This window comes from Zalophus californianus, chromosome 13 (genome assembly GCF_009762305.2).
Source record: "Zalophus californianus isolate mZalCal1 chromosome 13, mZalCal1.pri.v2, whole genome shotgun sequence".
NCBI classification, from domain to species: Eukaryota; Metazoa; Chordata; class Mammalia; order Carnivora; family Otariidae; genus Zalophus; species Zalophus californianus.
In genome coordinates, this window is record NC_045607.1 from 2,031,547 (window position 1) to 2,058,457 (window position 26,911).

Here is a 26,911-nt window from a genome sequence, read left to right on the forward strand (position 1 = left end):
GCATCCTTACCTTGTTCCTGATCTAGGGGAAAAGATTTCAGTCTTTAACCACTGAGGATGCTGTTTGATGTGGGCTTTTCAGAAACAGCCTTTACTGTCTTGAGCTATTTCCTTCGATTCCTAGTTGGTTTTGTGTTTTTATCATGTGAGAGTGTGGAATCCTGTCATATCCTTTTTCTGTGTCAGGTGAGATGGTCATGTGGATTTTGTCCTTCATTCTGGTAATGAGGCTTATATATATATTGACATACTGAATGCATCCTCAGAATGTAGTAGTCTTTTTTTGTGTCTGGCTTCCTTCATCATGTTTCTAGGATTCCTAAATATCTGCATGTAGGAGTTTGACTTGGACTCCATACTATGCTGTGTGTCTTTCCTGGCCCCATCCCCTCACTGCCTTGATTACTCTAGCTTTAACATGAAGCTTGAGTATCTGGTAATGCACGTCCTCCTACTCTGTTTCTCTCCACGATGTTTCTGACCATTGTGAGTCCTGTTTTTTCTTGTACATTTTGAAATAATCTCACTAGTTTCCACAGATAATTATCTGCTGAGGGATTTTATAGGGATGGTATTGCATCTTTGCTCAAGTTTGGGGTAACTGACATCTTTTACAAGACACGGGGGTGTGCTTGACACCACAACTTAAAGAGGAAATAATTTAAGGTCATAGGAAAAAGGAGAAAATGACACAGTGGCACTCATAGCTCAAGAAAGGGGAAGCTAACACCGCAGTTATAAAGAACTCCTAAAAATTAATAAGAGAGCAACCACACAGTGGAAAAAGTGCAGAAGACATTTTCAGACACTTCACAAAAACAAGTATCGCCTTCAACACATTAAAATATTCTCCTTCTTAGTCATAATGAGACAAAATTGTCAGCAAAGTTGGAAAATATACTCTGAGACCATACAGAAACAGGCACTTTTATTCATTGTTGGGAAGAACATAAGCTGCCTTCGAGAGGAGGCACTTTGGCCAGATCTATCAAAACTACAAATGTAGTGTTGACTCAGCAACCCGGTTCAGGGAATATGTCCAGTAGAAACTTCTCCACACTTGACCTGTGTACATGTTTTCATTGCAACCTCCTTCCTAAGAGCACAAGGCTGGAATTCTCCCATAGGAGAGTGGATAAATCAATGAAGACCCTCCACACGATGAAACACAACATAGTGTCATAGAGATAGGAATGAACTGAAGGGAGGGAGACCTTTGGAGTACTGATCTGTAAAAATCTGTCTCTGGTCCTTTTTGCTAGCAGGACTGAACCTCAGTGGACCGTCCTTCAGATTGGGAGCTAGCTTTTTCAGGCACCTTGGGAAGTGGTTTCACCAGTGCATTGTCAATGCCCTGGTGTTTATGGCTATTGAGGCTTGGGCCCCAGGGTTCCAAGCCCAACTCAGTCACTGACCAGAAGGGAAGCCTCAACCAGTTCCTTAGGAGAACATGATCTGCTTCCCCAGTGAACTCAAACACTGGCCCTTCAGGTTTACCAGTGAGTGGGAAGACAGACAATGGGGAGTTCTTCCTTGCAAGTCTTGGAGGATCCAGAACATTTCATGGAGGAATCTAGCAACAGAATTCCTGCCATGCCCACTAAATAGATAGCAAAACTAGGGACAGTGATGGGAATGGCTACTTGTGGATGATAGGGGGCATGAGTGTCAGACCACTGATCCCCCATCCCCTTCAACATGGGCCACCCCAGGGTAGGTCCTGAGCTGCTACACAGGGATGCCTGCATGACCAGCTGCTCCCAGCAGCTGCTCCCAGCTGAGCAGAGACAGTTGCCAGGGACCTGAAGTCCTCGTTTGACCTCTGCTCCGGCCAGCCCCACGCGAGCAGGGACCGTGCTTACTCACCGCTGTGTCCCCAACCCACAGAACAGTGCCTGGGAGGTGGTAGCCCTTCACATTGTATGAATCAGTGGGATGCCCCAGCAGCCCCGTGATGAGGGGGATGTTGCTTACAGAAGAGAGATCTGGGCCACAGACGTGTGTTCACTCTTTCATCCACTCGTGCAGCATCCCCACCTGTGTCTGTTCACTGGAATTCAGAGGGGACCCCCAGACACCCTCCCTGCCCTCGGAGCTCCCAGCCCAACCCATAGGTCAGCATCTCACCTACGGTCCACAAGGGGGCGATACAGAGCTAGAGCATCTCTAGAATGAGAGCTTGCACGAGCCGTGGGGGCAGAGCCAGCCCTGGCAGCAGCTAAGATCTAGAACCATCTGACGCACTAGAACGTGCCCCCGCGCTGACTCGAGCCAGCGTGGAAGTAGCTCGAGAGCCTGAGCCAGTGCCCCCACAGACTAGAGCCCCTCCAGCTCCGACCTGCGAACACCCTCCAGAGGCAAAACCAGCTCTGGCATGAATTCCAGCATAAAGCCATCTCCACACCAGTTCTCTCATCCGATCCAGCATCATTGCCAGAGTGAGAGCCAGCCCGAGATCGAGAGCCACTTCTCAAGGCAGCTCAGCGCTGCTGTGGGAGGCTGTGGGGGGTTTCCTGTGAAAGGCACAGGGACAGGCTGTGGGGATCAGCACAGGGTGATCACCCTGGCAGGGTGGTGATCTTCTCTCCTCCTGCTGCTTCGGCACCATCTCCAGATGGACGACTGGCCACTGCACCGGGGCTGGTCACCACTACAGCGTCGACGCGGCTGCAGAAGCAGCTACAGACCCAAAGCCCGCTCCAGAGCTCGAGGCATTTCCATCTTCTGCTGTGGTGCCTTCGCCGGGAGCTAGGGAGCTGGAGCCAAGTGTGCCCCAGTGTGAGTAAGCCCCCTGCCCCTGCAGCCAGCTCCTGCCCCTGCTGCACAGACACAGGGGCGCTTACCACCTGGGAAGCTAGAGCAGAAGCTCCTCCTGTGGCAGAGCGAGTCTTACCTCCACGCACAAAGCCAGAGCCGCCGCACACAGCAGCCCCCGCACTGACTACGGACGACGGCCCCCCTGGCAGCAGCTCCCGAGCTGGCGGCTCCTCCACCCGCTTGCCTGGACCAGCTCCAGAGCAGCAGTCTTCTTGCGGCCGGTTCCTGCACCAAATTTGGCAACAATGCCAGCCTGAGAGTTCGCTGAGCCCTGGAGTCCATTCCAGAACCAGCTCGAGCCCGACCACTGGGGACGGAGCCAGCTCCGGCTGCAGCTCCAGCTCAGGTCCTGGGCTGGTTCCACGGCAGGAGCCGGGGGCATCCCTGGCATCAGCCGCAGCTCTGGCCCAGGGCTCGAGCCGCTCCGTCCAGGGCCACCCGTCACCCATCTTTTTATTTTTTAAAGAGAAACTTTTTTTTTTTTTTTTTTAAGATTTTATTTGTTACAGAGAGGGAGAGAGCACACAAGCAGGAGGAGCAGCAGAGGGAGAGGGAGAAAGAGACCCCTCCGCTTCAGGGAGCCCGATCCAGGGCTCGATCCCACGACCCTGAGGTCCTGACCTGAGCCGAAGGCAGACGCTTTAACCAACTGAGCCACCCAGGCGTCCCCACCCTTCACCCTTCTCTGTTACATGTTTTATGATTTTTACATTTAACAGTTAGTATGTAGATTCAGTAAAAGTTAAGCTTCCGTCACTTTCAGCTGTACCATTCAAGGCTACTTCCTCAGGCTCCTGCATGAGCTCAGGCTTGGGTCAGATTGACCTGGGTTCAAACCCACAGTGGGGCCATGTCACAGCCCTGGGACAGGCAAGCTCCTACGGGAACTCTTGGAAACATGCCCAGGGCCATGGCGTGGGGAGGGGTAACTTGCCAGGCTGAATGCCAGGGGTCCCCATGATGCACAAAGGGCTGCCACAGGCACCCACATTCCAGAGACAGCCCCCTGCCCAGCTCATTTCGTTGGAGATCCTCGAACGAAGAACATGTTTGCGTGTTGCATCCCAAAGCGTGGGGGCTGCAGGCTGAGGAAAGTGAACTCTGCAAACACTTTCCCTCCCTGGGGATGTCGTGTCAGGGCTCCACATCGCCTCTGGCCGTTTGGCCGGAAAGACCAAAAGGTGACACGAGGAGGCCCAGAGCAAACCACCCAGTCCCACAGGGTCTAATCCACCTGTGCAGCCCCAGGTCCCCTCCCCGTGTGCGTGTGTGCGTGTGTGTGTGTGTGTGTGTGTGAGAAGAGGGGTTATGTGGGGTGGGCCAACCCCATTCAAGAGCAGGCTGATGAGGGGTCAGATACCCAGTGGGCAGGTCATGTTCAAGGTCAAGAGTCTGGCTGGGTGGGACGGGGTGTGGGGGGCTGCGCGCTTCTGCCTCAGGGTTTATCCCGATCGGCTGCCGGGATGGGTCACTGTCCCACGTGTAGGGCTGTGCATGCACAGGTGTGTGTCTGATCCAGGAACAGCAGGGGGACAGGGAGGTTGGCTGGGCAGGGCTCTGATGCCTCTGGGCCGGCTACCCTTCCCTGTCTTTGCAGACCACGGATGAAATCGGGAGGAGGCTGACGGACACCCGTTCCATCTCCGGGACCTGGGGCGTGACCCCACAGGGGTCCCCAGGCGCAGGTGCTGGGGATTGTGGGGGAAGGCCTCTGACACCACCCAGACCACTGTCCCTGGTGGTCGGTGACTGGATTGTGCTCTAGGAGCCGGAGCCCAAGGAGGCCGAGCTCGAGGCTGAGAAGCCTGGTGCTGGGTGCCTGTGGGTGTGTGGGGACGGGTCGGGGCTGGCCCCACAGGGAGGAGCCCCAGAGGCTGGTGTGGGACCAGGAACAAAGACTAGAAAAAGAGCAACCAGCAGGTGGACTGCATTCGGGGCGATGACCCAGGGAGGGCTCCTTCCTGGCTGCGGCTTGTCTGGGAGGCCCTGGGCTGGGCTCTGTCTTGCAAAGGCCCATGGAGAGCAGGCACGGGGGTGAGCTTTTCTCCTCCTCTCTCAGCTGCTCCACCATCTCAGGAGCTAGAGCCGGGCTCCACCTGTGTCTCTAGCTCGGGTGAGGAGCCAGGCGCAGGGGCAGAAGCCAGGCCAGCTTCCATGGGGCTCTGCAAACACAGGAACTGTCACTCAGCTCGGAGGCATCACAGCCCTGCCCGGACGTCCTCACTGCCCCCTGCCCAGCCCCCCTGCTGCTCCCAGATCAGACACACACCTGTGCGTGCACAGCCCAGAGTCTCCCAGAGATGCCCCAGGTAGGAAGGAGCCCTCCCCGGGACGTCTCCCTGATTGCAGTCCACCCGCTGGGCGCTCGGAGCCCAGTCTTTGCTCCAGGCCCCACACCAGCCTCCGGGGCTCCTCCCTGTGGGACCAGCCCCGACCCTTCCCCCCACACCCACAGGCACCCAGCCGCGGTCTTCTCACCCTCGGGCTCGGCCACTGTGGGCTCTGCGTGCTCCAGCCGGGTCAGCAGAAGGTGGGCACGGCGCTCCAGGTCGGAACTGGGCATGTTGAGCTGCACATAGGCCACCAGCTGCTTGAGGCAGGGAACGTCTGGGGCTGACAGAAGTCCTCCGAGTCTGGTCCAGCCAGGTGCCCAGAACGGAGGCGATGGCCCTGGAGGTAGGCGGGCAGGAAGCCAAGTCAGTGGCCTGGGCAGCCCTTCCACACAGCCCCCTGGGGCAGCCCTGGGGATGCTCCATCCACAGGCCAGGCCCCCCGCCAGCCCACCCACACTGGCCATCCAGGCAGTCGCAGGTGTGGCCAGCAGGTGCGGGGGGCCGGCAGTCTCCACGGGAGGGAGCCCTCCATCACTGGTGTGAGCCACCCCTGCCTTCCTCAGGGGAGCCTGCCCCATGCCTCTGTCTGTCTGGGGTCCCTCCTGCTGCACCGGAAACCCCAGGAGCGTGGGGAGGCGGTGCAGTGTCTGCTCTGTCCCGGCCCTGGGGCACCACAGAGGAACTGCAGAAGTCCGTGAGGGAGGAGGGAACGGGCAGTGTCCCTCGGCCCAGCCCGCCTGGGCTCTCACGGCCCCTCGGCCCCCAGCCCCTGCTCCGACGGCTGCCTGACCCCCTGCAGTCCCGTGGGGTCTCCTCACCGATACTATTCTTAGGGACGGCTGCCCGGCCTGTCCAGGCCCCACATGCAGGCCCCCACGTGGGGGACCCAGTGTGAGGCCCCTGTGTGCGCGGGTGGCCCTGGATCGGGTCAGGGCAGGTGGGGCCCCCAGCCTCCCCTCCGCTCCCTAGGCCCCGGCCCCACAGCCTCAGCTGCCTCACTCCTGTCCTGCAGGAGAGGCCCCCACACCGCCGCCCTCCAGCAGCCATGACAGACGCGGGGCAGCCAGGGCTCTGCCCAGCCCCCCAGCCCCACCAAAGCCCCAGATGTCCCCCACCTTGGAGACAGGGGCTCTTCTTCATCCTAAGGCCCGTCATCCTTCGGACAATGAGAGCAGAGGGATCCACATCTAGAGGAGGCCGGCAGGGCGTCCCACGCAAGGTCCTGTGCCCATCTCTGCTTTGCCGTCTAGGGTTCCCGGAGGACCCCCACCTAGAACAGAGGCCTGCGGGGCAGGGAGATTTGTCTGCCCTGTTCCCTGAATAATGCAAAATGTCGAGAAGGGGCTTCCTGTCCATGTGTGGAGTCAATGAAGCCCAACCAGCACCTTTCAGATGTCTGAGTGGGTCTGGGGCCCCTCTGCCAGCCCCCCGGGATCCCTGCTCTGGCTCCCCCCAGGATGGGAGCCCCAGATGGAATCTGAAACCTCGTCACAGCCGGGAATGTGGCTCTGCCCAGACACAGGACACCGAGGCTTGGGACAGAGAGCTCCTTCGCGGTGGAGAGGAACCGCCTCAGCCCCAGGCCACCCTGTCCGTGGGCCGGCCACAGGGTCGGGGACCGGTCCCGACAGTCACCCCGTGTGTGCGGTGGGGCCTCGTGCCACGCAGGGTCCCCAGGAGACACCTGAGGTTCGGAGAGGGGCCGTGCCATGCCTGAGACACACAGCCCGCAGGTGAGGGGGAGCCGCTGGGCGGGACGGGGAGCCTGCTCACCTCTTGTGAGCAGCAGGTGTGGGAAGGGCTGGGGGGCGTTCCTTGGGAGGTGCTCCGGGAGAGGGGCCATGGGAGAGGGCCTGCCCCGGCTCCACCAGCTTGCTCAGGCTGTCAGCACGGACGGCCCACAGCCTTGGGCTCTCACCCAGTGGCAGGGCGGACTTCTCTTCACAATGGGGCTAATCTTTGGATAAAGGGGGATAATTCACAAAAGAGAAACTGCAAAAATATTCCTGTCCATGTCCCGAAGTGCAAAAGAATATCAACAATTGGTTTGGATCATCTTACACGTGTGTGAAGGGTGATTTTGTACCTGACCAAGGCTGGGGCTGGGCCGGGTGTGTGTGTGTGTGTGAAGGGAGCAGCCCAGACTCCTGGGGTTGACATTATGGCCAGGTAAGGGGCACAGCCGTCATGGCAGCCCGGGGGGTCAGTGACCTGGATGGCTCTGGGGCAGGAGACCCTCCTGGCCCTCCCCGAGCCCGGGCCTGGAGAGCCGTCGTCCCCAGACTCCCCCTGAGCTCCCAGGCCCTCATTGGTGGCATGGCACTCATCCTTACCGGGGTCCTGAATCCAGGAACCTGACTCTCTCAGGCCCTTGCTTCACCAGCTGGTCAGGCGGTGTCCCTGCTCGGGCCCAGAGGAGGTCAGGTCTATGTGGCAGGTCAGGTACTGCAGCAGGGAAGGCGGGGTAAGGGCTGGGGGTGAGCCCCCCTGTGCTCACTGGGAGGCTTGTCCCCTGCCTCTCCCAGGCCTCGTGACACTCACCGTCTCCTTTGGCTACTTTGGGTTCTCCTGGGGTTCATTTCCAGGGTGGCAAGCTTGGAGGTCCCCTCCTGCCAGGGTCAGCCTTATAGGTCAGTTTAGAAATGGCCTGGGGGCCTCCTTGATATTCCTGGAGCAGCCCTACATTGTCTGTTCCAGAAGCCTGCACCTTGCCTTTGGGTCCCTATCACCCTGAAGGTGTCTTGCTCCCTCCTGTCTCCCTGTCCAGTTAGGCGTCCACTCGGCAGGGCATCCCCTGCCCACCGCGCCCCCAGTGCCCCCGGGACCGGGAGCATAGCTGTGACCAGTAAGCACTCCTGTCACCCCTGCCGGTCTCCACCAGCACCCCGTGTGCAGCTTCCAGGGGACCCTCAGGGGACAGAGGAGGGCCGGGGCCAGGCCAGCCATCAGTACAGTGCCCTCGCTGGCGAGTGCTGGGGGGGCTGCTGCCCTGTACCCAGACCCTGAACTCGGACAGGATGGGGCCTGTCCCACGTTGCATGTGTCTTCTGCCTCCCCCCACGTTGCTCACTGTCCAGCCCAGACCTGAGTGGCCCGGGGGCCAGCCTGGGACGCCCCTCCCTCCACCGCCTGCTTCTCAAGGCTCGTGTGGCTTTCTGGCCGCACGCAGGTCCCAGGACTCCCATTCACAGCTTGGTTTTACGCCGCATTTGGATTTCAAGGGGTCTTGGCTCCTCATAGCCAGCCTCTCTGGAGCTCGGAGGGACGGGTGCTGCAGGGAAGGCCCCACAAATCCGTGTGTGCCACCAAGTGCCAAGTGGCTTGAGCACATGAAGCTTGAGAGTACTGTGGCCCCGTGAGGGTTTCACAAATGCCACATATCCAAGAGCAAAAGCACATAAGCCACACTGTGGAAGCCACAGGCCCCAGAGCCACATTTGTCCAAACATAAGCTTTATTTCTGTGGGAATCATGCTGTCTGCTTGGCCTGGCCCGTCCCAACCCAGATGGGATCCTCCGGGGGACTCGCCTTGTGGCCTCACGTGACACAGCAGCCCCAGAGACCGTGCCGTGGAGGAAGCAGCCCGGCCGTGGTGTAGGTTGGCAGGGACTGAAAAGTGAGAGGACAAAACTCAAGGTGTGAGGCTTTTCAGTCTCCGGGACAAGTGTGTTTCCCGATGGGTCCTCTCTGGACGGGCTGCCTGCTCTGTGTGCCTGCTGGGCCCCATGGGTCTGAAGTGGGGCCCCGGCGCGGGGGGGGGGCAGCTGCCAGAACGGTCACCAAAAGCAGGGACCCAATCAATGCCTAGCGCAATGGGGAACCTGCTAAAGACCATGGCCAAGAAGGGGAAGGGGTTCCCAGCTTAGGGGCAGGCTTGGCTGCCACTCTCCTTCGAGAGGGGAGTGGGTCCGTCCCGGGAGGGACCCAGGTCCAGCCTAGCCTAGGCTCCCAGGGAAGGAGAGGCAGCCGACCCCTGAACCCAGGCCCCCGGCCCCTCTGGGCCCTGCAGCCGATACAGGGCCTCCATCTGCCTCCGCTTCTGCTTGGCCCGGTTGATGGTGGTCTGGAAGAGCCTGCAGAAGAGGTGGATGGACGGGGGCGAGTCATCATTGCCAGGGATGGGGTAGGTGATGAGGCAGGGGTTGCAGTTGGTGTCCACGATGCCCACCGTGGGGATGTGCATCTTGGCCGCGTCTCTCACAGCCACGTGGGGCTCGAAGACGTTGTTGAGCGTGTGCAGGAAGATGATGAGGTCTGGCAGGCAGACCATGGGGCCCAAGAGGAGCGGGGCGTTGGTCAGCAGGCCGCCCTTGAAGTAGCGGGTGTGGGCGTACTCGCCACAGTTCCGGGCCGTGGTCTCAATCAGGTGTGAGAACTGCCGGTTGCGGCTCACAAACAAGATGATCCCCTTGCGATAGGCCACGTGGGCCGTGAAGTTCAATGCCAGCTGCAGGTGTGCGGCCGTCTGTTCCAGGTCGATGATGTCCTGGCCGAGGCGGCTCCCAAAAATGTACGGCTCCATAAACCTGCCGGAGACCCCACCAAGGCAAGAGTGGGCAAAATGCACGTGGCCAACCTCGGCCAGCAACCGCCGGGGCCCTCTGTGGACAGCCCTGGGGGCTGCGAGGCCCATGGCCTCCAGGGTACACCATCCCCAGAACTGGCACAATTTGCAACTCCACCACCATGACAGCAGTGGAGACCCTTGTCCAGTGACAGCCAAGAGGCGGGGCGGGGGGGGGGGGCGGGCGGTTACCTCCAGCTCTTCTGCCCCTGGGAGCTGGGCCCCATCGTCGTCCCCCTGGATGTCTCCAACCACCTCCCTCCCTGGCCTCCCAACTGTCCCTCCAAAACATCTGCAACGCAGCCGTCCCGTTGAGACCCTTCTCTGCAAGCCTGGAGCCCCCCGCCCCCGCCCTGGCTCACAGGAGCTGCCAGTGGCGGGTCTGCCCCTGCTAGAGGGCCGGGAGTCTCACAGGTACGAAGTCTGGTGTGGGGACCAAAGCGGAGTCTGACGACGGGCCTGCACTCACACCGATACGTGCCACTGTGAAAGGGGCCGTGGACCGCATGGATCCTGAGGCTGGAGGGTCCCCGGCCCCACCGGCACCACCACACCCGGCCCGGGGCGTCCGTTACCTGTGCCGACAGCCTGCTTTGTGGCCCAGGTGCACGCGGGCATCGAAGAGACTTCTCACGGAAAACAACTCTTTGACATTGAAGAAGTCGGAGTGCTTGAGGGGCTCACTGAGGATCTTGTCGCTGATATCTGGGATGGTGGGGGGAGAGGATGCCGTGGTCTGTGCCCCCCCCCAGCTCCCAACCGTGGAGGGGAGCAACATGGGGGCGGGGAGGGGCAGTGAAGCCCAGCAGATGAGCCCTAGGTGCCACAGGGTCCTCTCCAGGAGACAGGCTGGAGCCAGGTTCTGACTGTGCTCCTGGGTAACCCCGGTCCAGTCTTCACCCAAAAAGGAGGGGCCCAGCTGGTTTCTGAGGTCCTTCTGGTACCTCCCAGCCACCAGAGGAAGGTCCCCCCATCAGGAGTCCAGGGAGGACTCAGCAGGGCAGAGGGCACCTCCCAAGGAGCCAAGCCACGTGTTAACGTCTCCCTCCCCCCACCCCCCCCAGGAGTGCGGTGGCCTTAGCCCCATATTCCCGGATGAGGGTGGCTGAGAGGGAGGGCAGGGCAGCGCCGCTTCCAGGGCAGGTGACCCCTGCCCAGGGCATGTGGGGCTGCTGGGGCAGGAGAGGGAGGCAGGATGCCCATTCTTTCCTGGGCCCGCACCCCCTCCCCAGGGCTTCCCAACGAAGCCAGGGCACTCGGGACTCCTCGTGGCAGACGATTTCAACCCCGAATGGGAGGCCAGGCGCCGTCCCCTCAACCCCCTAAGCCCGCGGAGGAGCCTGCGTTACCGACGCTGTCCTCGGGCCCGCTGACGGCGGGCGTCGCGGCGCTTGCCAGTGTCCTGCCGCCCGGTCGGGCTCGCCCCGGGGTCGCGCTCTGGAGCAGACGCGGCCGCAGCGGCCTGGGCCAGACACCTGGGGAGGGAGCAGGCTGGTGGCGCGCACGCCCGGCCGCTGTCCCTGCGGGCCCGGCTCCCCGCGCCGTGGGCGCCGCGTGACCCGCAGGCCTGGGAGCAGGTCCCACCGCCCCCCTGCTCCCCCAGAGACCCCGCCCCGGCCCGCCCCCCCCCCCCCCGCGCCCCCGGGACCCGCGCGCGCTCACCGGCGCCGAGCAGCCGGGGTACGGTCGCAGCGGGCACCATGGCGCAGAGGGCGGACAAGGCAGGGACGCGCTCTGGCTGCCGCGCTCCTTCCGCCGCCGCCAGCGCCCCCCCGCCGCAGCGCCGCCTGCCGGCCCGGAGGTGCGTCTGCGCGCCCTGCGGCTCGGCCACCAGCCCCGCCCTGTGGGACCGCGGGCCTCCCTCGGGTCCGCGCGCGCCGGCCAGGGGTGCACGAGCCCGACTTCGGCCCGCCGCCGGCCCGGGCGCCACGGACACGCGAGGAAGGAGGGACAGGTTGGGGTCGGGGCGAGTGCGGGGTGTGAGGGAGCGCGTCTCCCCGCCCTGTCCCCTAGCTCGCCCCTGCACCCCGCACGAGCCGCCGTCTCCGTGGGGGCCCTCCTCACCTGTGGCCAGTCCAGTACAACCTGCCGCTTTGCCAGGGAGCATCCCATAAGATTAGGCGCATCTGGAGTCTGCAAGACGTCCGGGCCCGGGGACGCCCAGGCACGCAGGAAGCGGCCGTGCGGAGCTGGGAGTGGGCCTTTCGCGGGTGAAGCCCAAGGCCTGAGGTTCCCCCTGCATGTTGGGGACCGGGGGAGGGGGGCGGGAGGCCGTGCGCGCGACCCGCCCCCGCTCAGGAGCGGCCTGCGGTCCCGCGGCCGCTTGAAGCGACGCCTTTAAGGCGGGGCCGCCCGGTCAGGTGACCCGGCCGTCGCCCGGCAACGGGACGCCGCGCCGCCTCCCGCGGTCTCCCGCCGCAGCTCCGGAGCACCGGCGCATGTCGGAGGAGAGCCCCCGAGAGTGCGCGGTGGCTGCGGAGCCCCGGGCCCCCACGCCCCCGGCCCCCGCGCCCCCGCAGAGGACCAGCGACTACTACCGCGTGGACGAGGGCCTGCCGGCCAGGTTCAAGAACCCGGCGTGGTTTCGGGGCTATGGGTGAGGACGGAGGTCCGTCAGGGGCCACTTGGCCCGCGCAGGGGCTAGAGTGGCGGCCCTGCCCACTAGGCTCGGAGGCAGGAGTCCCCAGGTCCCCAGCCTGCCCTGGAGCCCAAGTCAAACGCGGGGTCAGCTGTTAGCACCCAGTGAGCGAGAAAGTGCCTGAAACTGCAGGAGCACTAGCCGTGGGGTGGGGGGCGGGGGCTCCAGTCACTGCAGGAAGAGCAGGGGTGGCCAGGAAATCCCACAGCCCGCTACTGGGCCCAGCGCCACGCTTTTGTGCGGGGATAAGTCTTCTGTCTCTAGGCTGAGAGGAGCCTCTGCCGAATGAGAATCTGGCAACCCGAGCTGTTCATTGCAAACCCTTAGACATACATCGTAGTAAACCCTTCACCACACCTGCCCTGCCCTCCCTCCCCTAGTCTCCTCTGCAGTCCTGGGGACGGGGTTCATTATTATCCTTGTTTTCCAGGAGGGACAGCTGGGGTATGGAAGGATAGCGTCTTGCCCAAGATCTGGTGGCATAAGGCAGCGCTGACCTCTGAACCACAGCCACTCAGTTAAACTCTGTGTCAGCATCAGAGACTGTAGGCATGTTTTCTTCACGAGGCTCAGAGTGGAGGGACCCCCCCCCCCCGAGTGGCAGGGTATGGAGGCTGAGCCACCACTTCTGACCTACCCATCTACCCAGCACATTACAGCGTGTGCCAAGACCCTGCCAGGGTTGAGGGCTGCATTTGCCATCTGGGAGTTCTTTCGGGCTTTGCCCTGCCTTCAGGAAGAGCAGGGGTGGAGGTGAGCAGAGAGGCAGGGAAGCTGAACCTGAATCCCACGGAGCCCGCGTTCACAGCCGTGTTGCCAACCTGTGGCATTCCCAACAGAGCTCTGTCAAAATATTCTAAGGCTGTGGCTTGGGCAGCATTAGAATAACTGAATGGAAAATAGAGGGTGTTTCTCATCTGCCAGGACCAAGGAGCCTGTCTCGGTGTACAGGACCAGTAACCAAGCTTATGGGAGCAGAGCCCCGACTGTGCACGAGATGCCGGTATGTGGGAAGCGTGTGTGTGTGTGTCATGGAACATCTCCAGGAGGAGGCCACCACCCTGGATTTCTCAAAAAGGTGGCAGGGAGGGGCCCAAAGTTCCAACATCACAAAGCCGGAGGGGGCACATCAAATCCTTTCTAAACAGGGCAGGGTAGAAATAAGTGAGCGAGCAACTTTAGCAATGAAATGTTTTTAAGGATGAAAAAGGTGCGTGTAGACTGGTTTAAGATGTCCCAAAAGACTGGCCCCTTTCACAGGTGGACACCACCACCTCTGGTACCTTACGGCAGTGAGTTCTGAGGCAAACAAGTGAACAGCTGCTTTCTTTCTGGAATAATACTTGATTTTAATTAACTCGCAACCTTAAGAGGCAGTACTGGCCCAAATCTCAGGTTGCACAAGGCACATGGGTGGATGTGGGGATCTGTGCACCTTTGGGGAATCCCCACCCCCTTTTTGAGATCGACTTCACAGTCTGGAGGTCTAGAAACCCCTTCTAAAACCCTCCTGATGCCCCTCCTAGGCCCAGGTGGACCAACACAAGCGTCCCCTGGGTATCCAGGACAGTAGGGCCACCCATTTGGGGGCCTCCCCCCACGAGGGCAGCGCCTCCCCACGCCCCTGGGCTGGTGGGGTGGGGGCGTCAGAGGCGTTTTAAAGTTCCACAAGGGATTCGAACCTGCGGTCAGGGTTGAAACTCACGGATGGCTCTTACAGAAGAGAACACCGAAGTTCAGAGAGGTCCAGTAACTTGTCTAGCGGCGTAGTGGCAGGAGCAGAACCCTGGGCGTCACATGGGGCAGGTGGCCCGCAGATGATCCTGCTGTCCACCCAGGGTGAACAGAGGCACTGTCAACAATTATTCCCGACATTGGGTATAAACTGGGATGGTCTGGGGCGAACTGGGCCATCCTGCCCACCCCGACTCTCTGCTTCCTGGGAACAGAGATGACATTTTCTTACAAATTCTTACTTTTCTTAGAAATGCCTCGTGGCTGACTGCTCAGGGGTGTTCCCACGCCCCATTAATCCGAGTGTCCCTTTTCACTTCCAGAAAGTATTTTATCCAAATTCGAACAAATTTTCCAGACAACTTGCAGCTGGTGGAATGTTCCGGAACAATACTTTCAACGTCTGCATGGAGAAGAGCATTGTGACAGGTCCCGACAACTACATCACCTCCTATGACCGGTTCAACTTCCACCCCAGTTACAACATCAACAAGCCATCCATCTGTGATTGAGGGGCCTCCTGATGCCCTCAGGGATGAAGTGTTCCCCCTACTCTCTCATCATTTGCCCAGTTGTCAACTTCACTGCTTTTCCTGAAAGTGTTTTTTCTCTTTAGATTAGAAAAATATGCAGATGGGGCTCTTAATGCCCTATTCGCTCTGTTTCACGTCTAAGATGGAAAAGATGCTAATAGCTTGACCTTGCATTAAACACATTGCCACATCCTGAATTCCCGACTCATCGGTAATCAGGGAGCAGGACCGTGGGCGTCCTGGGCCCTGAGTTGTGGCCTGATGCCAGGAATGCCTGGGTAGCCCACCCTGTGTCTCTCCTGGGTGCCGTTTCATATGACAAATCATGGAGTGGGTTTCTGTTATAAAGCGCCCTGGCGAAAATCCGCACCAACTCTGCGAGGCCACGGCGGGAGGGTCGGGTGCCGTGCGTGGGGCGAGGACAGGAGCCGCGTGGGGAAGACCAGCAGGAGTGCCCTGTCCCTGACCCACACTGGCCAGCTTGGGGTCCCTGCGAATGCCCCACAGCCACCGAGGGGCAGGCCCGGGAGGCCAGATCTATGGAGGGGGTGAGGTGTACGTGGGACTTCTCTCTTGCCGTTCACTTTCAGTTTTCAGTACAAAGTTAAAAAACCAGCAGGCAGGGAATTCCACACTCTTCTCTCTGCAGTTCTCGATCTATGTTTGCTATGATGTAGCGGGTCCTCAATGAGGAGAGTTCTTCTGGGCCGGTGTCTGTCTGTCTTTCAGACTTAGCTCTCCCTCCTTCCTTCCTGAGAGCAGGACTTGTTCATCGTAGGAAGCCCGGAAGCACGGGCTCCTGACGAAGTCATTGTTCCCTTCCCCGGATGACAACTCATTCACAAAAGTCTTAGTCCCATGAATGTGGGAAGAGATTCAACACGGTGCCTGGTTCTTTCTTCATTAGGACCTTTTTATTATTAATATGCGTAAGTAAACGTTTTGGCAACATTCTTAATGTCCAATTTGGGATGGAAATGGTTTCCAGAGAAAATAAAATACTCTTGATGAAAAGATGCGACGCGGAGCCTGAGGCCAGGCTCTGTGGGGGTGATTTTCTAAGCTGCGAAACCAGTGGACTCTTCCAGGCATCAGACCGGAAAGTAGCTTGTACAGCCCTTCACAAAAAATACCGAAATACTGAGGACACTTCTGTGTTTAGCTTCTGTGGAAATCAAAACAAGAAAAAGAGGGCCTTTTTAACCAATTTCTAAACTCACCGAAAAGAACGAGTTCCTTCCTCGGCGGTAGTGAACAGCAGGCCAGCGACTCCAGGGAGGGACAGAGCCATGGCACAGAATAACCGTCCGCCCGTGAGTGCTGCACTCGGGACTGGTCCAAGCCAAGTGCACGGGAGGCCCCGTTGGTGGGACAAGCCTCCTGCTGCCGGCTGAAGGCCGTGGTGGGGCCGACTGGACTGGGCTCCCTGGCGGCCTCCCGGACGGACTTGTGCATCCTAACGGGCGCGGGGTGCTTTCACGCACCCTGGCTAATACGCTGTGCTGTCAGCGCTGCTAACGAGGTAAAGCTAGACTCTACGTGTATTCTAAATGGAATCCTCTCCATAGAATAAACGTCTGGGAAGATGGAAAACAGAAGTAACTTTGATAGAACATGTATGCCCGTCTTCCCAAAAGCCCAGGAGTGTCTCTGGCTCGGGCTCCCGGCATCTGCGTCCTGGGGCCGGGGCCCTGGAGCTGCAGGGTGGCCACACTCCTGTCTGCCCGCTAAAGGTTTTGGAGGATGTTGACATCATCCCCTGGGGTGAGTCCGGGCCCTGCAGCCCCTGGGTTGGAGCCCACCTGGGGTGTACCCAGGGAGGCGTGGCCACGGGCATCGGACCCCGCGGTCCTGGCCCTGACTCTGCACACAACAAGTCTTACAGGAACTCCGGTGATGATGAATGGATCTTTTTGGCATGTTTTCCTGCTGGAATCTTTAGCATGGAGCAGGGAGAAGAGTATGCAGTTGGGCGGTCTTATGGAGGGCTGCAAGACCCTGCCCTGGGCTTGCAGTCAGCCTGCTCCCCCGGGGCACCGAGGCGGGGGGAAGGACCCTGCCACTCTCTGACCTGGGTCCTGATGTCTCTCCAAGGCCTCGCTGCGGTCAGAACCGTTAACAAAGAGGCGAGCACAGCATCCCCAGACGGCGACGACAGGAGAGCCTGTCCTCCCCCGAGGAGGCCTGGCTGTGTGAGGCCGATTTTTCCCACCATGAGAGGAAACACCGAGAAATAGGGCTTCAGAAGACCTCACTAATTCGTCACTCAGCGTGGCTGCGGGTGGGGTGGAAAGCAGAGACTTCCAACACTGGACATGTGTTTTCACGTACACCTGTAGACCGGTCTTCAGTAGCTTTTCGCCTCTCAGTTATAGCGACTTAGAATAAAGTTTCAGATAGGAAATTCGTCAACACGGGGGAACATCTCTTCGTCCAGAGCACAGCAGAGCAGAAGCCCCGAAGATCCTGCAAACAACAAACTATTCCCCGCTCCCGGTCAGCCTCCCCTGGAGTAGACCTGGCTGCGATCTGCAGATGTGGATGGTGGGTCCCCTCAGCAGGCCCTTCAGTTAATTTTGAGGGATGGGGAAATCAAGGTCGCAATGCTTTCATATTTGTAAAGGAGCAGGAAAGGGGCTAGCAACTTAAATGTAGGGCCTGGTTTCCCCACGCAAGTGCGTCTCAGCTTGGGAAAACCTGCTGACAATTCAGACTCGGAGCCTTGTCTGTGGAAGACCCTCCCTCTCTAGATGTGGGTGGTGGGCATCACACACTAGCGCCAGGGCTCTCCCTCCCCTCACACCTCCATTCCACCTGTGCCCGTTCTGTCCAGAGAGACGCAGTGAGTCCCAGGATGACCTACTGAAAATCAGGCCTCTCCCCTTCTTTGCATTAAATGAATGAGCCTCTAGCCCCAGACACACAGACCCCTCCTTCCCTGGGAAGTGATTAAGGATTACAGATCTCTTAAGGATCACAGGTGGGTGAACACCTGGGGTCCTGTGCAGCAGCTCCCAGGACTCTGCCGTTCATGGCTGCAGTGCCAGGCCCCACTCGCTCACCCCACTGCAGCCCCCCTTCCAGACAGGGTGCAGGGGTACCTCTGGGCTGGCCCCAGTGTGTGCCAGAGCTGACCTCGGGTGTGGGTGCAGAAGCAGGAGCGTGTCGGTGGTCCCAGGGATGGGCCAGCACAAGCAGGCTTATGCCCAGCAAGTGTGAACACAAGGCACATGTGAACGGCAGTGCCCACGCTGCCCAGGAACCACGATGCATGGGGGTCGGCGTGGCAGACGTGGCAGGAACCCGGGAAGCAGGAAGGAAGCACGTGCGGAGGGTGCCGGGTCTAGGGGAGATCCAGAAGGGGGTGAGGGGTGCTCAGGGCTAAATGCACGGGTGGACCCTCTTGGCATCATCCCACAAAGGCCACTCCAGGGAAGACAAGCTGCGTGAGCTGATTCATGAGCAGTGCTGGATTTATTAGCGTTTTAAAAACCCAGTTCTTATGTACAAAACAGGCTGATTTTTGTTTTCAAGTGTTAAGAGCACTCTCTAAAAATTAAATAAAATTTAAAGCATGGATTGCACAAATTGAACTGTTTTTCCCGGAAGCACCTAAGTGAGTATAAGAACTGGAAGGGCACTGGCAAATGCACCTGTGCAGGTGCCCGGCAGGCTGGGGTGCAGGTGCCGGGCAGGCTGGGGTGCAGAGGTGCCGTGCTGCTAAACCCCAGGAAATTCACTTGCATTTTTGAACACCAGCTAAACCCCGCTGCAAGGTCAACCTTGCTCCAAGTCCATCACAGCTAAATTGCAGCGGTGAGTCGTAAAGCCCAGGGTCACTGATAGAAGTTTGCCGGACAGCTGCGCAGCAACGCCACGACCGCTGAGCGTCCGGCCCACGGGATGCTGCTGCCCTCCTGTCCCCACAGCAGCCTCTGAGCAGAAGGCACAGGAAGCCGTGCTCTTCTCTACCTGGCAAGGCACCGCGGCTCGGCTCAAACACACCGCGAGGCCCGGCGCCCTGCCCACGACCACGCACCTCGCAGGGCTCGGCCCTGGTCCTGCCGGGCGGGGAGGCAGGCCCTCGGAAAGCCGCCAGGCACGACTGCTGGGTTGTGAGAACACACCTCGATGAGGCCCCGGTCCCTGGAGGGTGTTGGGCCTCGTCCTGGGCTCTAGAGGTGTCTGGGCACCAGGACTGGTCAGGTGGCTCGAGTCTTGTGTGTTCTGGCACCCAGATCAAGAAAAGGACATTTAAAACACACACCTTGTCTGTTACCCTTTGGAACTGTGACTAAAACTGGAAAACAGTGGCTCCCATGGAAAAAGAGCTTTATTGAGCCGCTAGAATCCTGCGGGGGTCGCACAGGGCTGGGCATGAAATACCACGGGCTGGGTGTGGACCGGGCGTGCCGTTGAGGCCTCCCGTGGCATTTCCACGTGCAACAGGGGTCGGCCAGTCCGTGTGCTTGCTGAACTTTGTGCTTTGAGATGTCTCCAAGTGCGGCGTCCAGAAGCCTCTCTCTGGCCTCGCGGGACCGGGGGCCCCTATGTCACAGGTGCTGTCCGGCAGCTTCCCGGCAGAGACCTCTGCGGGCGCCTTTGTGATTCTTGGGGTGGGTGGGTGGCCACTGCTACCTTCAAGCAGCAATCGCCCCAAACTATCAGAGTTGGGTTCACGTCAACCCTGGCTGCAATGGTCACGTGTCCACTTGTCTAACACTCGCCTGTATGCCATGGAAAGCTGCGGTTAGGCACGCCCTACAAAACCAAACAACTGTATTTTCCAAAAATATTTTTTACAGCACTTTAAATAATTTACAAAAAAGCTACAAAAATCATATTTTCCAGGACACATTCGTTAAATAACACCATGGCTCCCAGTGGACATAATATGTACAGCTGTAGGCGGAGCAGAGTGGCCTCTGGTTTCCGTCCTGGGGTGGTGAGCGTCACACGCACACACAGGTACCTGCGTGTCTGTCTGCTTCCCGTGAAGACAGAGCCGTGAGCATCCTCACGGCTGGAGGGCTTTGCCCTTGGCCCCCGGGCCACCGCCCTCCTCCACGGAGGTGTCACTGAGCTCACTGGACTCACTGCCCAAGGCGTCCGGGGCCTCATCGCCTCCACTGACGGCCCTCCGCCTGTACCTCAGGTCTAGAACGTCCTCCTCAGAGCCTGAGTTCCTCCTGGTGTGCAGAGTGCATGCCGCCTGGGACTTCCGGCTGGGCCAGTGTCCCCCCTCCTTCTTCGCGAGCAGGTGTGAGCTTCCAAACACGGGACTGTGGCCCACCGGGGTCTCTCTGAAGGCCGAGAAGGATGGGCCCTGCAGGGGCAGACTCAGGGGCGGGCTGAAGACACTGGCGGGCTTGCCCCCCCAGGAGGCGCTCTTTCCAAAGTGGAATAGCTGTGTGGACAGCAGCGAGGAGAAGCCCGTGAAGGGCAGGCCTTTCTTGGGGTCCTGGCCCTCCGGCCCCTGGTCTCTCTGGCCCCCGAGGGCCCCTCTCCACACAGCCTCCCTGCCTTCAGGGCTCAGCGCCCACATGCTCTGCAACCGACTCTGGTGGGTAAAGTTGGCCCACGGGAGGGCAAGGCCAGCCTGGGGGCTCCCCAGCCCATCTGCTCCCGGCTTCCGAGTCCGTGGGCTCTGGCCCTGCGTGGTCACAGCAAAGGCCACACCGGGGCTTTCTGCCCAGGCGCCCGCTTGAACGCGAGAGGGCGGCGACCCGACAGCACGTTCCCTGGCACGCTCGGTCCCTCTTGGGCTCTGATCTTTGTGAGTGCAAACCAGTCGCCGGCCAGTAGCTGGCCCTTTGGCACACAGGGCGCCCCCCACACTGGGGCGCCTGGCCACGGCTGCAGGGAGGCAGGCCTGCTCTGCACGGGGGCTGCTCCTCCCGCCCAGAAGGCAGGCTCTCCCCGTGTCCTCCAGGCCTTCGGCCAGCTGAGGCCCGCCTCTGCCCCGCTGGCTCCGTGTGCACACACCGGGGTGAAGGGCAAGGGCGGGTGCTGGCACCTTCTGGCACGGCAGCTCCAGCCTGGGCCCGCTCCCCATCCCCGGGGTGCCTGGGACTCCTCCTGGGGCTTCTGAGCTGCTCCCGGACTCCTTGGCCTTTTCGGCCAAAAACTTCCTGATCTCCAGCTCGATGCTGTCGTCACTGTCCACGGAGCTGCTGTCCTCGGGCGGAGGCTGGGAGCTGGGGGCTGCACCCTGAAGTTCACAGGCGTCGGCTTCACGGCAGAACAGATTCCCTTCGGAGGCTCTTCTCCTGAGCTGGGGGGCGGGGGGCGCATCCCCGGGGCCGGCGCCGTCTGCCCTGGTTCTCTCTCTGTCTCTGCAGGAGACACTCAAAGGCTTTTTCCCTAGGTTCTCCCTGCTGTCCTTTTTGGGCTTCGAGAGGCAGCTTTTCAACAGACGGGGGCTTCTGTCCTTCCAGTCTTTCCGAAAGCCGCCTAGTTTATCCAAGAACTGGGGCTCAGTGGTGCTAAACCTGACCTTCCTCTTGCACGCAGCCCTGGGGTCCTTCCACCTCTTCTTGAGCCTCCGCCTGGACCGCAGTAGGTCCTTGATGGCAGTGTCCAGGTCCTCGTCGCTGTCCAGGGAGCTGCTCTTGTCCTCAGAGCTCCCCTGCTCCCCTGCACTCCTCGCTGGGGCTGCCTTCCCGTGCCCGGGCCACACGCTGCCCCTGGCGTTGGGGCCACCGTGCTGGTCACCCAGCTCAAGCGGCCTGCAGGGGAGGGGCTGGGCCCTGGTCTGGCTTTCCGCCCTGGGGGCCTGGCCAGGCTGTGTGCTCACGGGGCTGTGGTCGGCATCCCGGGCGCCCTCCTGCGCCGTCTCTCTCGCTTTCTTAGGTGTGGATGGTGGCACAGCATGGCTGACTCCTCTGCGTTTCCTTTTGCAGCTCAGCGACAGGTCCAGCGTTTTAGAGCTGGGGACCCCAGGGCCAGGTGGCGGCGCTGGGCTCGGTGTGGTCTGCGGGAAGCTCTCTGTTCGGGCCAGCCAAGCCCCTGACTGAGCCTTCAGAGCCAGGAACGTCCGGATTTCCTGTTCTATGCTGTCATTGCTGTCCACAGAGCTGCTGTCCCCATCACAGCGGGAAGGCACGGTTCGGGGGCAGGAGAGCGGGCTGGCAGGCGGGGGTCTCTCGCTGCCCCCCGCGGGGGCTGGCAGGATGGTTTTGGAAATGTCCAAGATTGCTTCGGCGCACATCAGCTCAGCGGACGTGTCTGCCCGGCATGGCGGCCGATCCACAAGCTCGTTTTCGGCAGCTCTGGGATCTCTGGGTGGCTTGGAGGGGTGGTCAGGGTCAGGGCCACCTGGGCTAAGGTCCATGGCCTTTGGGACCACCTGCTTCTTCCTGCCTGGTGTTTTCCTATGGGTTTCGGGCAAAGCACCTTTCGTGGAGTGGCCTGTGCTGTGTGCTGGAGGGTCAGGCCCCTTCCCCTCCCCGAGCGGCGTTCTCTGCGGCGGGTCTCTGCCCGCCTCCTTCCTCTTCTCCAGCTGGTACAGCTGGATGGCCTCCTCAATGCCATCATCACTGCTGGAGCCGGATGCCTTACACACCAGGGCCACGCTCTTGGCTCGCTTCGTCCTCCGCCCAGCGCTCCTCCTGACCACACCTTTACTCTGGGCTGCTTCTGCAGGGCGGCCAGCAGCGGTGGCTGGCTTCGCGCCGTCCGCACTCGCCGGCTCAGCAGTGGCCTTGGACCTGAGGCCTCGGGGCCGTGTGCTCACCTTCGCTAGCCTGGGAGGTTTCCGGAAGAGAAAGTCCTTGCAGGGTCCCATCACTTCCTGCCGATGTGCCTTGGCTGTCGGCTCTTTGCTGGATCTAAATGCTGATCTGGCTGCATTATCGTTGGGGTCTGGTTTCGTGTTCACGGAAACATCACATCTTGGGGTCTCGTGTTGTCTTTTCTCGTTCAGAAACTGTTCAATCTCTGCCTGGATGCTTTGCTCGAAGGAGTCATCGCTGCTAACGCTAACCGGGGAGGCGGAGCCCCGGTCCTGGCCGGCTCCCACGCAGCTGCCAGGGGCGCCTCCTGAGCTGGGTGCAAACTTCGGGGGACACGGGGCAGTCGGGGCACTACTCAGAGGAACCTCTGGTTTGGACCGCCTGCTCCCATCTGTGGCCCCAGGTGGCTGGGCGGCCCCGCTCTTGGCCTTTAGGTACTCCTGGATCGCTTCCTCAATGTCCCGGTCCACCGAGTCGTCACTGTCCGAATCCAGCACCAAGGGGCCAAAGTCTGCAGCCTCCTCCTCCCTCGAGGGGACAAAATCAGCATCGAGACCACAGGCAGCAAACGCAGGGGTGGCGGCCGGCCTGGTGTCCCGGCCTTTCTCTGCCCTCTGGCTTCTCTGCAGGGCAAGCTCATCGCTCATGCCCAGAGCAGCCTCGTCCCTCTGGAGTGTGCTGATGACCATCTGTACTTTGGCACTCACTGAAGCTCTCGAGACGCCCTCTTTTGGCTCCGAGAAGCACCCGGGAAACCTAAAGCCCCCCGGTGTGCCAAAGGCCTCCCATTTTGACTGGAGAGCAACCACAGGAGGGGCGTTCATGAGAAACATTCTAGCAGACGGGGAGAGACGTGCAGAGAGGCGGTTCTTTATTTTTCTGCCCCTTTCACATCCTGAGAGGAAAGAGAGGACGTTGGTCTGATGCCACTCTGCTGGTATACGTGGCCACGGAGAAACAGCCCGCCGGGCCAGAGTCCAGAGGGCTGGGTCAGAGGCTGAGGCCCGGCGAGCCGGGGGCGCCGGGCAGGTCACTCATGCTTCCTAGGCCTCGGCGTGCTCAGCTGCAGGGGGAGGCGGGCTGTGGAGACCGAGTTAGGAACTGCTCTGAGCCATGAGCACCGCGCTCACGCAGAAGCACGCGCCGGCATCCCTCCCCGTCCTGCGCTCCTACTTGGGCCTTCCATCTTCTCTGCAAGAGAAGCGGGGTTTTATAGCAAAGGCTGTCAAGAGGTGCCAACGAGATCAAGTCCGCACGTGCTTCTTCGCAGGTTAAAGAGAATGACTATGTGAATCTAAGCTTAGTGAGACTTCACGGGTCATTGCATTCTTGGTGCGAAAAACAAGCTCCTGAAATAAAAAGTGACGTGAGGTGAGCAACTAAAAAACGATTTCCCCAAACGTCCCGAAAGAGTCCCTTATACTAAAGCCTTTTTATTTAAAAATGTCAAACGTGTATCTGTCAGGTAGTCCTATGGGCTCGGATTGCTCTGTCTAGCTAATTAGCAGAGAAGCCGCCCCAAACACTGTCCTGCGCCCTCTTCCATCCTTGTGGTTACTCTGGCCCCCGCATCTCAGACCAAAGGTGGCTGCACCAGCAGGGCTGCTGGGCCGGTCTTGTGAACACTTGGAAGGCCTGCTCACACACAGCCTTTCTACTAAAGGTCGGGGACCACCGCGGCAGAGGGGAACATGGTGTACTCGGTGAAGAGTCACTTAGAAAACATGACACGTCACATAACTATTCATCCCTCACCAGTTTTTCCCATCTCCCCTGACCACCCGCACCCCCTCCCAAAAATTGGAATGCAGAGCAATTGAGATGCAAGAGAACAGCTCTGCAGCATTTATATGAACAGGGAAACGGATTTCCACCCCATAATAGTGCCACGTGAGGCTGTCACCACGCGTGCAACGTCAGTGGGTAGACTGGAACTGGCCTGCCTATCTGCTTTGCCTTCAACACAGATCCTCCTCTAACAGGAGCTTCTGTCCCAACAAGCCTATCATCTTGTGTTTACACACCACAGTCCTTTCCAAGAAAGCGTGTCCGGCCACCTAGGCGCAGACATGCCCAAGCAGGTGCAACCAGCAATTAACCAGAGGGCACCACAAATTCAGAAGCAAGCCGTTCGCTATTATGGATTCGTGCCCAAAGAGTGAAACTGTACTGTAAAAGCATCTATTGTAATTCCTTGAAATTCTCAAGGCCAGTTTCAGTGGGACGACACAGCAGGCAACGTTTGCAAAGCTTTTCGGGGATTATGTCTTCATCCCCCCGGGGCATCCTTTGCTCACTTTTGAAATAGATTTTTGACTGCCAGGGTAAAAAAAAAATCAGAAACATCTAGTTCAGAGGTTGAAGCTTCAGCTAGTAAGACAGATAGATAGATAGGTAGATAGATAGATAGATATTTTTTTTGACAGAAAGCATGAATTTAAGAGCTTGAAATTCAAGTTTGGAAAAACTTAATCCTCAAAGACAGTTAATTGCAGTGAATTCACAACTGTCCTGGGTCACAGCTCTGATGCTGGAGGGAGCGTGTGCAGCTACCTGCCAGTTCTCAGACCCTGGTATCTCACCGTGGCCACAGCCTCTCCCAGAACATCGCCCTGTGGGGAGCCTCCCCAGTCACAGAGCAGTGTGGATGACAAAGTTGAGGGCCTCTGCACTGGCCCACCTTGCTGTGCTCATTATTCGAGCTGCCCTGGCACAATGACAGAGATCCTGAGATGTTCAAGGCGGCCTTGGACTGCGAAGTCTAAACCAAGAGTGTTAACTCCTTAAGCCGCAATAATACAATTTAAAAAAAAACGGGCCCAGGGATGAACCCAAAGGCACTGGGCTGCCATAAGTAAGTTCTACACTAGGTAGCAAAGTTGTGTGTGTGTGTGTGTCGGGGGGGGGGGGGGGGAGGAGGGAGTCTGGTCTCTACTAACCATGTTCCCTGCGTTCCCCCAGGACTCCCAGTGAGCGGTGTTCTGAATTGTCAGATCACCTCCTGCAAGACTGAGGTTAAAAATTCAGAGGGAATCTCCAGCGACAGCTTGTGGCTTTAAAACAATCAAGTACCTAAGATGAATCATTCTGAAAAACTCCCTAAAACTATACTTGGAGAGAACTGTGAGCTGCAGCGGGGCTCCCCTGGCTTTGTCAAGCGGGGGCCCTGTATCCCCAGAGCCCCGAGCCAGGTGTGGAGGGTGGCCGTGGGGGCACCAAGCCCTGCACCCCAAAGCCACATGGTGCCAACACTGAAAAAGCCTCGGAGGGCACCCGGACATCTTCTCAGTCTGACACCAAACCCCGGGGAGGGCCGAATCTTGCTTATGCTTTATCACCTGCACAGTCTGGATCCCTGCACCAAATGCCCCCAAATACATCTCTGGGCTCACCAAGAAGCGGTTCAGCTCCATTCTTCCCTCTCAGGTGGCAGCTTCCCCGCTGGGTGAGGGACATGAGGGTCAGGGTACCGGGCCCACAAGGAGGGCCGGGGAGCCCGAAGTGGGCGTGGGCCTGCCGGGAGGTGAGGCTCTACGGGGTCGCCACGACCTCTCCCCGGGCGAAGCTGCCAGGCCTCTGCCCGTGCCTGGGGGCGCGGGGGGGGGGGGCGAGACCCTCCCTGCCGGCCCGGCCCTCTCAACCCCGGCCCCCGGGCGCCCGGCCAGGTGAGGGCGAGCACCTCCCGCGGGGCGGGGCCGGCCTCCGCCCGGGTCTGCGCCGGGGATGCGCGGGGACCCGGGCGCCGGGGGCCGCGGGGGCCGGCCGGGGCCCGCGACCCTCCCGGAAGCCGCGGCCGGGCGCGGGGCGGAGCCGCCTTTCCGCCGGAGGGCCGGGCCCGCGGGCGCGCTCGGGGCGGGGAGCCGGGCCAGGCCGGAAGCGCCGGCCGCCGGGCCTCACCTGCGCGCACCTGGGCCCGCTCGCCCCGCGCTGCCGGGTCCGAGGGACTCGGGGCCGCCTCGGGGGCGCGATCCCCGCCCGGGCCAGGCGGCGGCCCGGCGCGCCCGCCCCCCGACCCGGCCGCACTCGCCCCGCCCCGGCCCGCCGCCGCCCCCGGCCCGCCGTCCGCGCGCGCGCCCCGGGGAGGGAGGGGAGGGTGTAGTGGGGAGGGGAGGGGAGGGCCGGGGAGGCGGCGGGCCCGCGCAGGGCCGGGGGCGGGGCGGGCGGGCGCGGGCGGCGGCGGCGGCGCCCCCTCCCCGGACCTACCGGCGGCCGCGCTCCGGAAGCCGTGCCCGGTGGCTGGGCATCATGGGAATGGCACGGCCGAGTTCCGGGGGAGGCGCGCGGCCCGCCGGACCCCCGCCCGCAAGCGCGCGCCCACCTGCCGGCCGGCTGCGGGGCGCCCCCGCCCTCGCCCCCCGCCCGGCGTCCGGCCCCGCGCGCCCCGCAGCTCCGCGCGCCCCGCTGCCCACCCCCCCGCCCCCCGCGTCCCGCCACCGGGCGCCCAGGCTCGCTCCGGCCCGGGGCGCCCCCGCGCCGGGGAGTTCGGGGTGGCTGACGTGTGACCCCCGCCCGCCCTGCCGGAGGCGGGGCTGGCGCTGGGGGCCGCCCTGTCCCGGGG

General features: G+C 60.6%; 3 protein-coding genes across 10 annotated transcripts; 1 reads left to right on the top strand and 2 right to left on the bottom strand.

The window, feature by feature from the left end:
- Window positions 1-8,591: 8,591 nt before the first annotated feature.
- On the bottom strand, window positions 8,592-11,970 carry MRPS2 (mitochondrial ribosomal protein S2). Of its 3 annotated transcripts, none has more exons than XM_027616003.2 (4): window positions 11,780-11,970; window positions 11,065-11,190; window positions 10,291-10,420; window positions 8,592-9,677 (listed from the first exon to the last, which is right to left on the bottom strand). In XM_027616003.2, exons 1-4 carry the CDS (start codon window positions 11,820-11,822, stop codon window positions 9,092-9,094), a joined length of 885 nt encoding a protein of 294 aa, XP_027471804.1. In that variant the 5' UTR covers window positions 11,823-11,970; the 3' UTR covers window positions 8,592-9,091. The 3 variants fall into 3 exon arrangements, with proteins under 3 accessions (XP_027471804.1, XP_027471805.1, XP_027471807.1); XM_027616004.2 differs by lacking the exon at window positions 11,780-11,970 and adding an exon at window positions 11,378-11,482; XM_027616006.2 differs by lacking the exon at window positions 11,065-11,190.
- A 56-nt stretch (window positions 11,971-12,026) lies between these two features.
- C13H9orf116 (chromosome 13 C9orf116 homolog) lies at window positions 12,027-14,825 on the top strand. Of its 2 annotated transcripts, none has more exons than XM_027616036.2 (3): window positions 12,027-12,311; window positions 13,278-13,356; window positions 14,411-14,822. In XM_027616036.2, exons 1-3 carry the CDS (start codon window positions 12,154-12,156, stop codon window positions 14,597-14,599), a joined length of 426 nt encoding a protein of 141 aa, XP_027471837.1. In that variant the 5' UTR covers window positions 12,027-12,153; the 3' UTR covers window positions 14,600-14,822. The 2 variants fall into 2 exon arrangements, with proteins under 2 accessions (XP_027471837.1, XP_027471838.1); XM_027616037.2 differs by lacking the exon at window positions 12,027-12,311 and adding an exon at window positions 12,946-13,106 and having other exon boundaries at window positions 14,411-14,825.
- A 225-nt stretch (window positions 14,826-15,050) lies between these two features.
- PPP1R26 (protein phosphatase 1 regulatory subunit 26) lies at window positions 15,051-26,583 on the bottom strand. 5 transcript variants are annotated; one of them, XM_027615869.2, is made up of 3 exons: window positions 25,746-25,961; window positions 23,527-23,702; window positions 15,051-23,433 (listed from the first exon to the last, which is right to left on the bottom strand). In XM_027615869.2, exon 3 carries the CDS (start codon window positions 23,184-23,186, stop codon window positions 19,638-19,640), a length of 3,549 nt encoding a protein of 1,182 aa, XP_027471670.2. In that variant the 5' UTR covers window positions 23,187-23,433; window positions 23,527-23,702; window positions 25,746-25,961; the 3' UTR covers window positions 15,051-19,637. The 5 variants fall into 5 exon arrangements, with proteins under 5 accessions (XP_027471670.2, XP_027471669.2, XP_027471667.2 ...); XM_027615868.2 differs by having other exon boundaries at window positions 15,051-23,454; XM_027615866.2 differs by lacking the exon at window positions 25,746-25,961 and adding an exon at window positions 26,557-26,583 and having other exon boundaries at window positions 15,051-23,702.
- Window positions 26,584-26,911: the final 328 nt, after the last annotated feature.

Bases quoted from the DNA above. Each gene is read 5' to 3' on its own strand.
- MRPS2 (XM_027616003.2), bottom strand. From the start codon at position 11,822: ATGCTCCCTGGCAAAGCGGCAGGTTGTACTGGACTGGCCACAG. The intron at 10,421-11,064 runs GTAACGCAGGCT...CCACCATCCCAG, and splicing joins CGGGCCCGAGGACAGCGTCG to ATATCAGCGACAAGATCCTC. The intron at 9,678-10,290 runs GTAACGGACGCC...GGTCTCCGGCAG, and splicing joins AAAGCAGGCTGTCGGCACAG to GTTTATGGAGCCGTACATTT.
- C13H9orf116 (XM_027616036.2), top strand. From the start codon at position 12,154: ATGTCGGAGGAGAGCCCCCGAGAGTGCGCGGTGGCTGCGGAGCCCCGG. The intron at 12,312-13,277 runs GTGAGGACGGAG...CTCATCTGCCAG, and splicing joins GCGTGGTTTCGGGGCTATGG to GACCAAGGAGCCTGTCTCGG. The intron at 13,357-14,410 runs GTATGTGGGAAG...TTTCACTTCCAG, and splicing joins CGACTGTGCACGAGATGCCG to AAAGTATTTTATCCAAATTC.
- PPP1R26 (XM_027615866.2), bottom strand. From the start codon at position 23,186: ATGTTTCTCATGAACGCCCCTCCTGTGGTTGCTCTCCAGTCAAAATGG.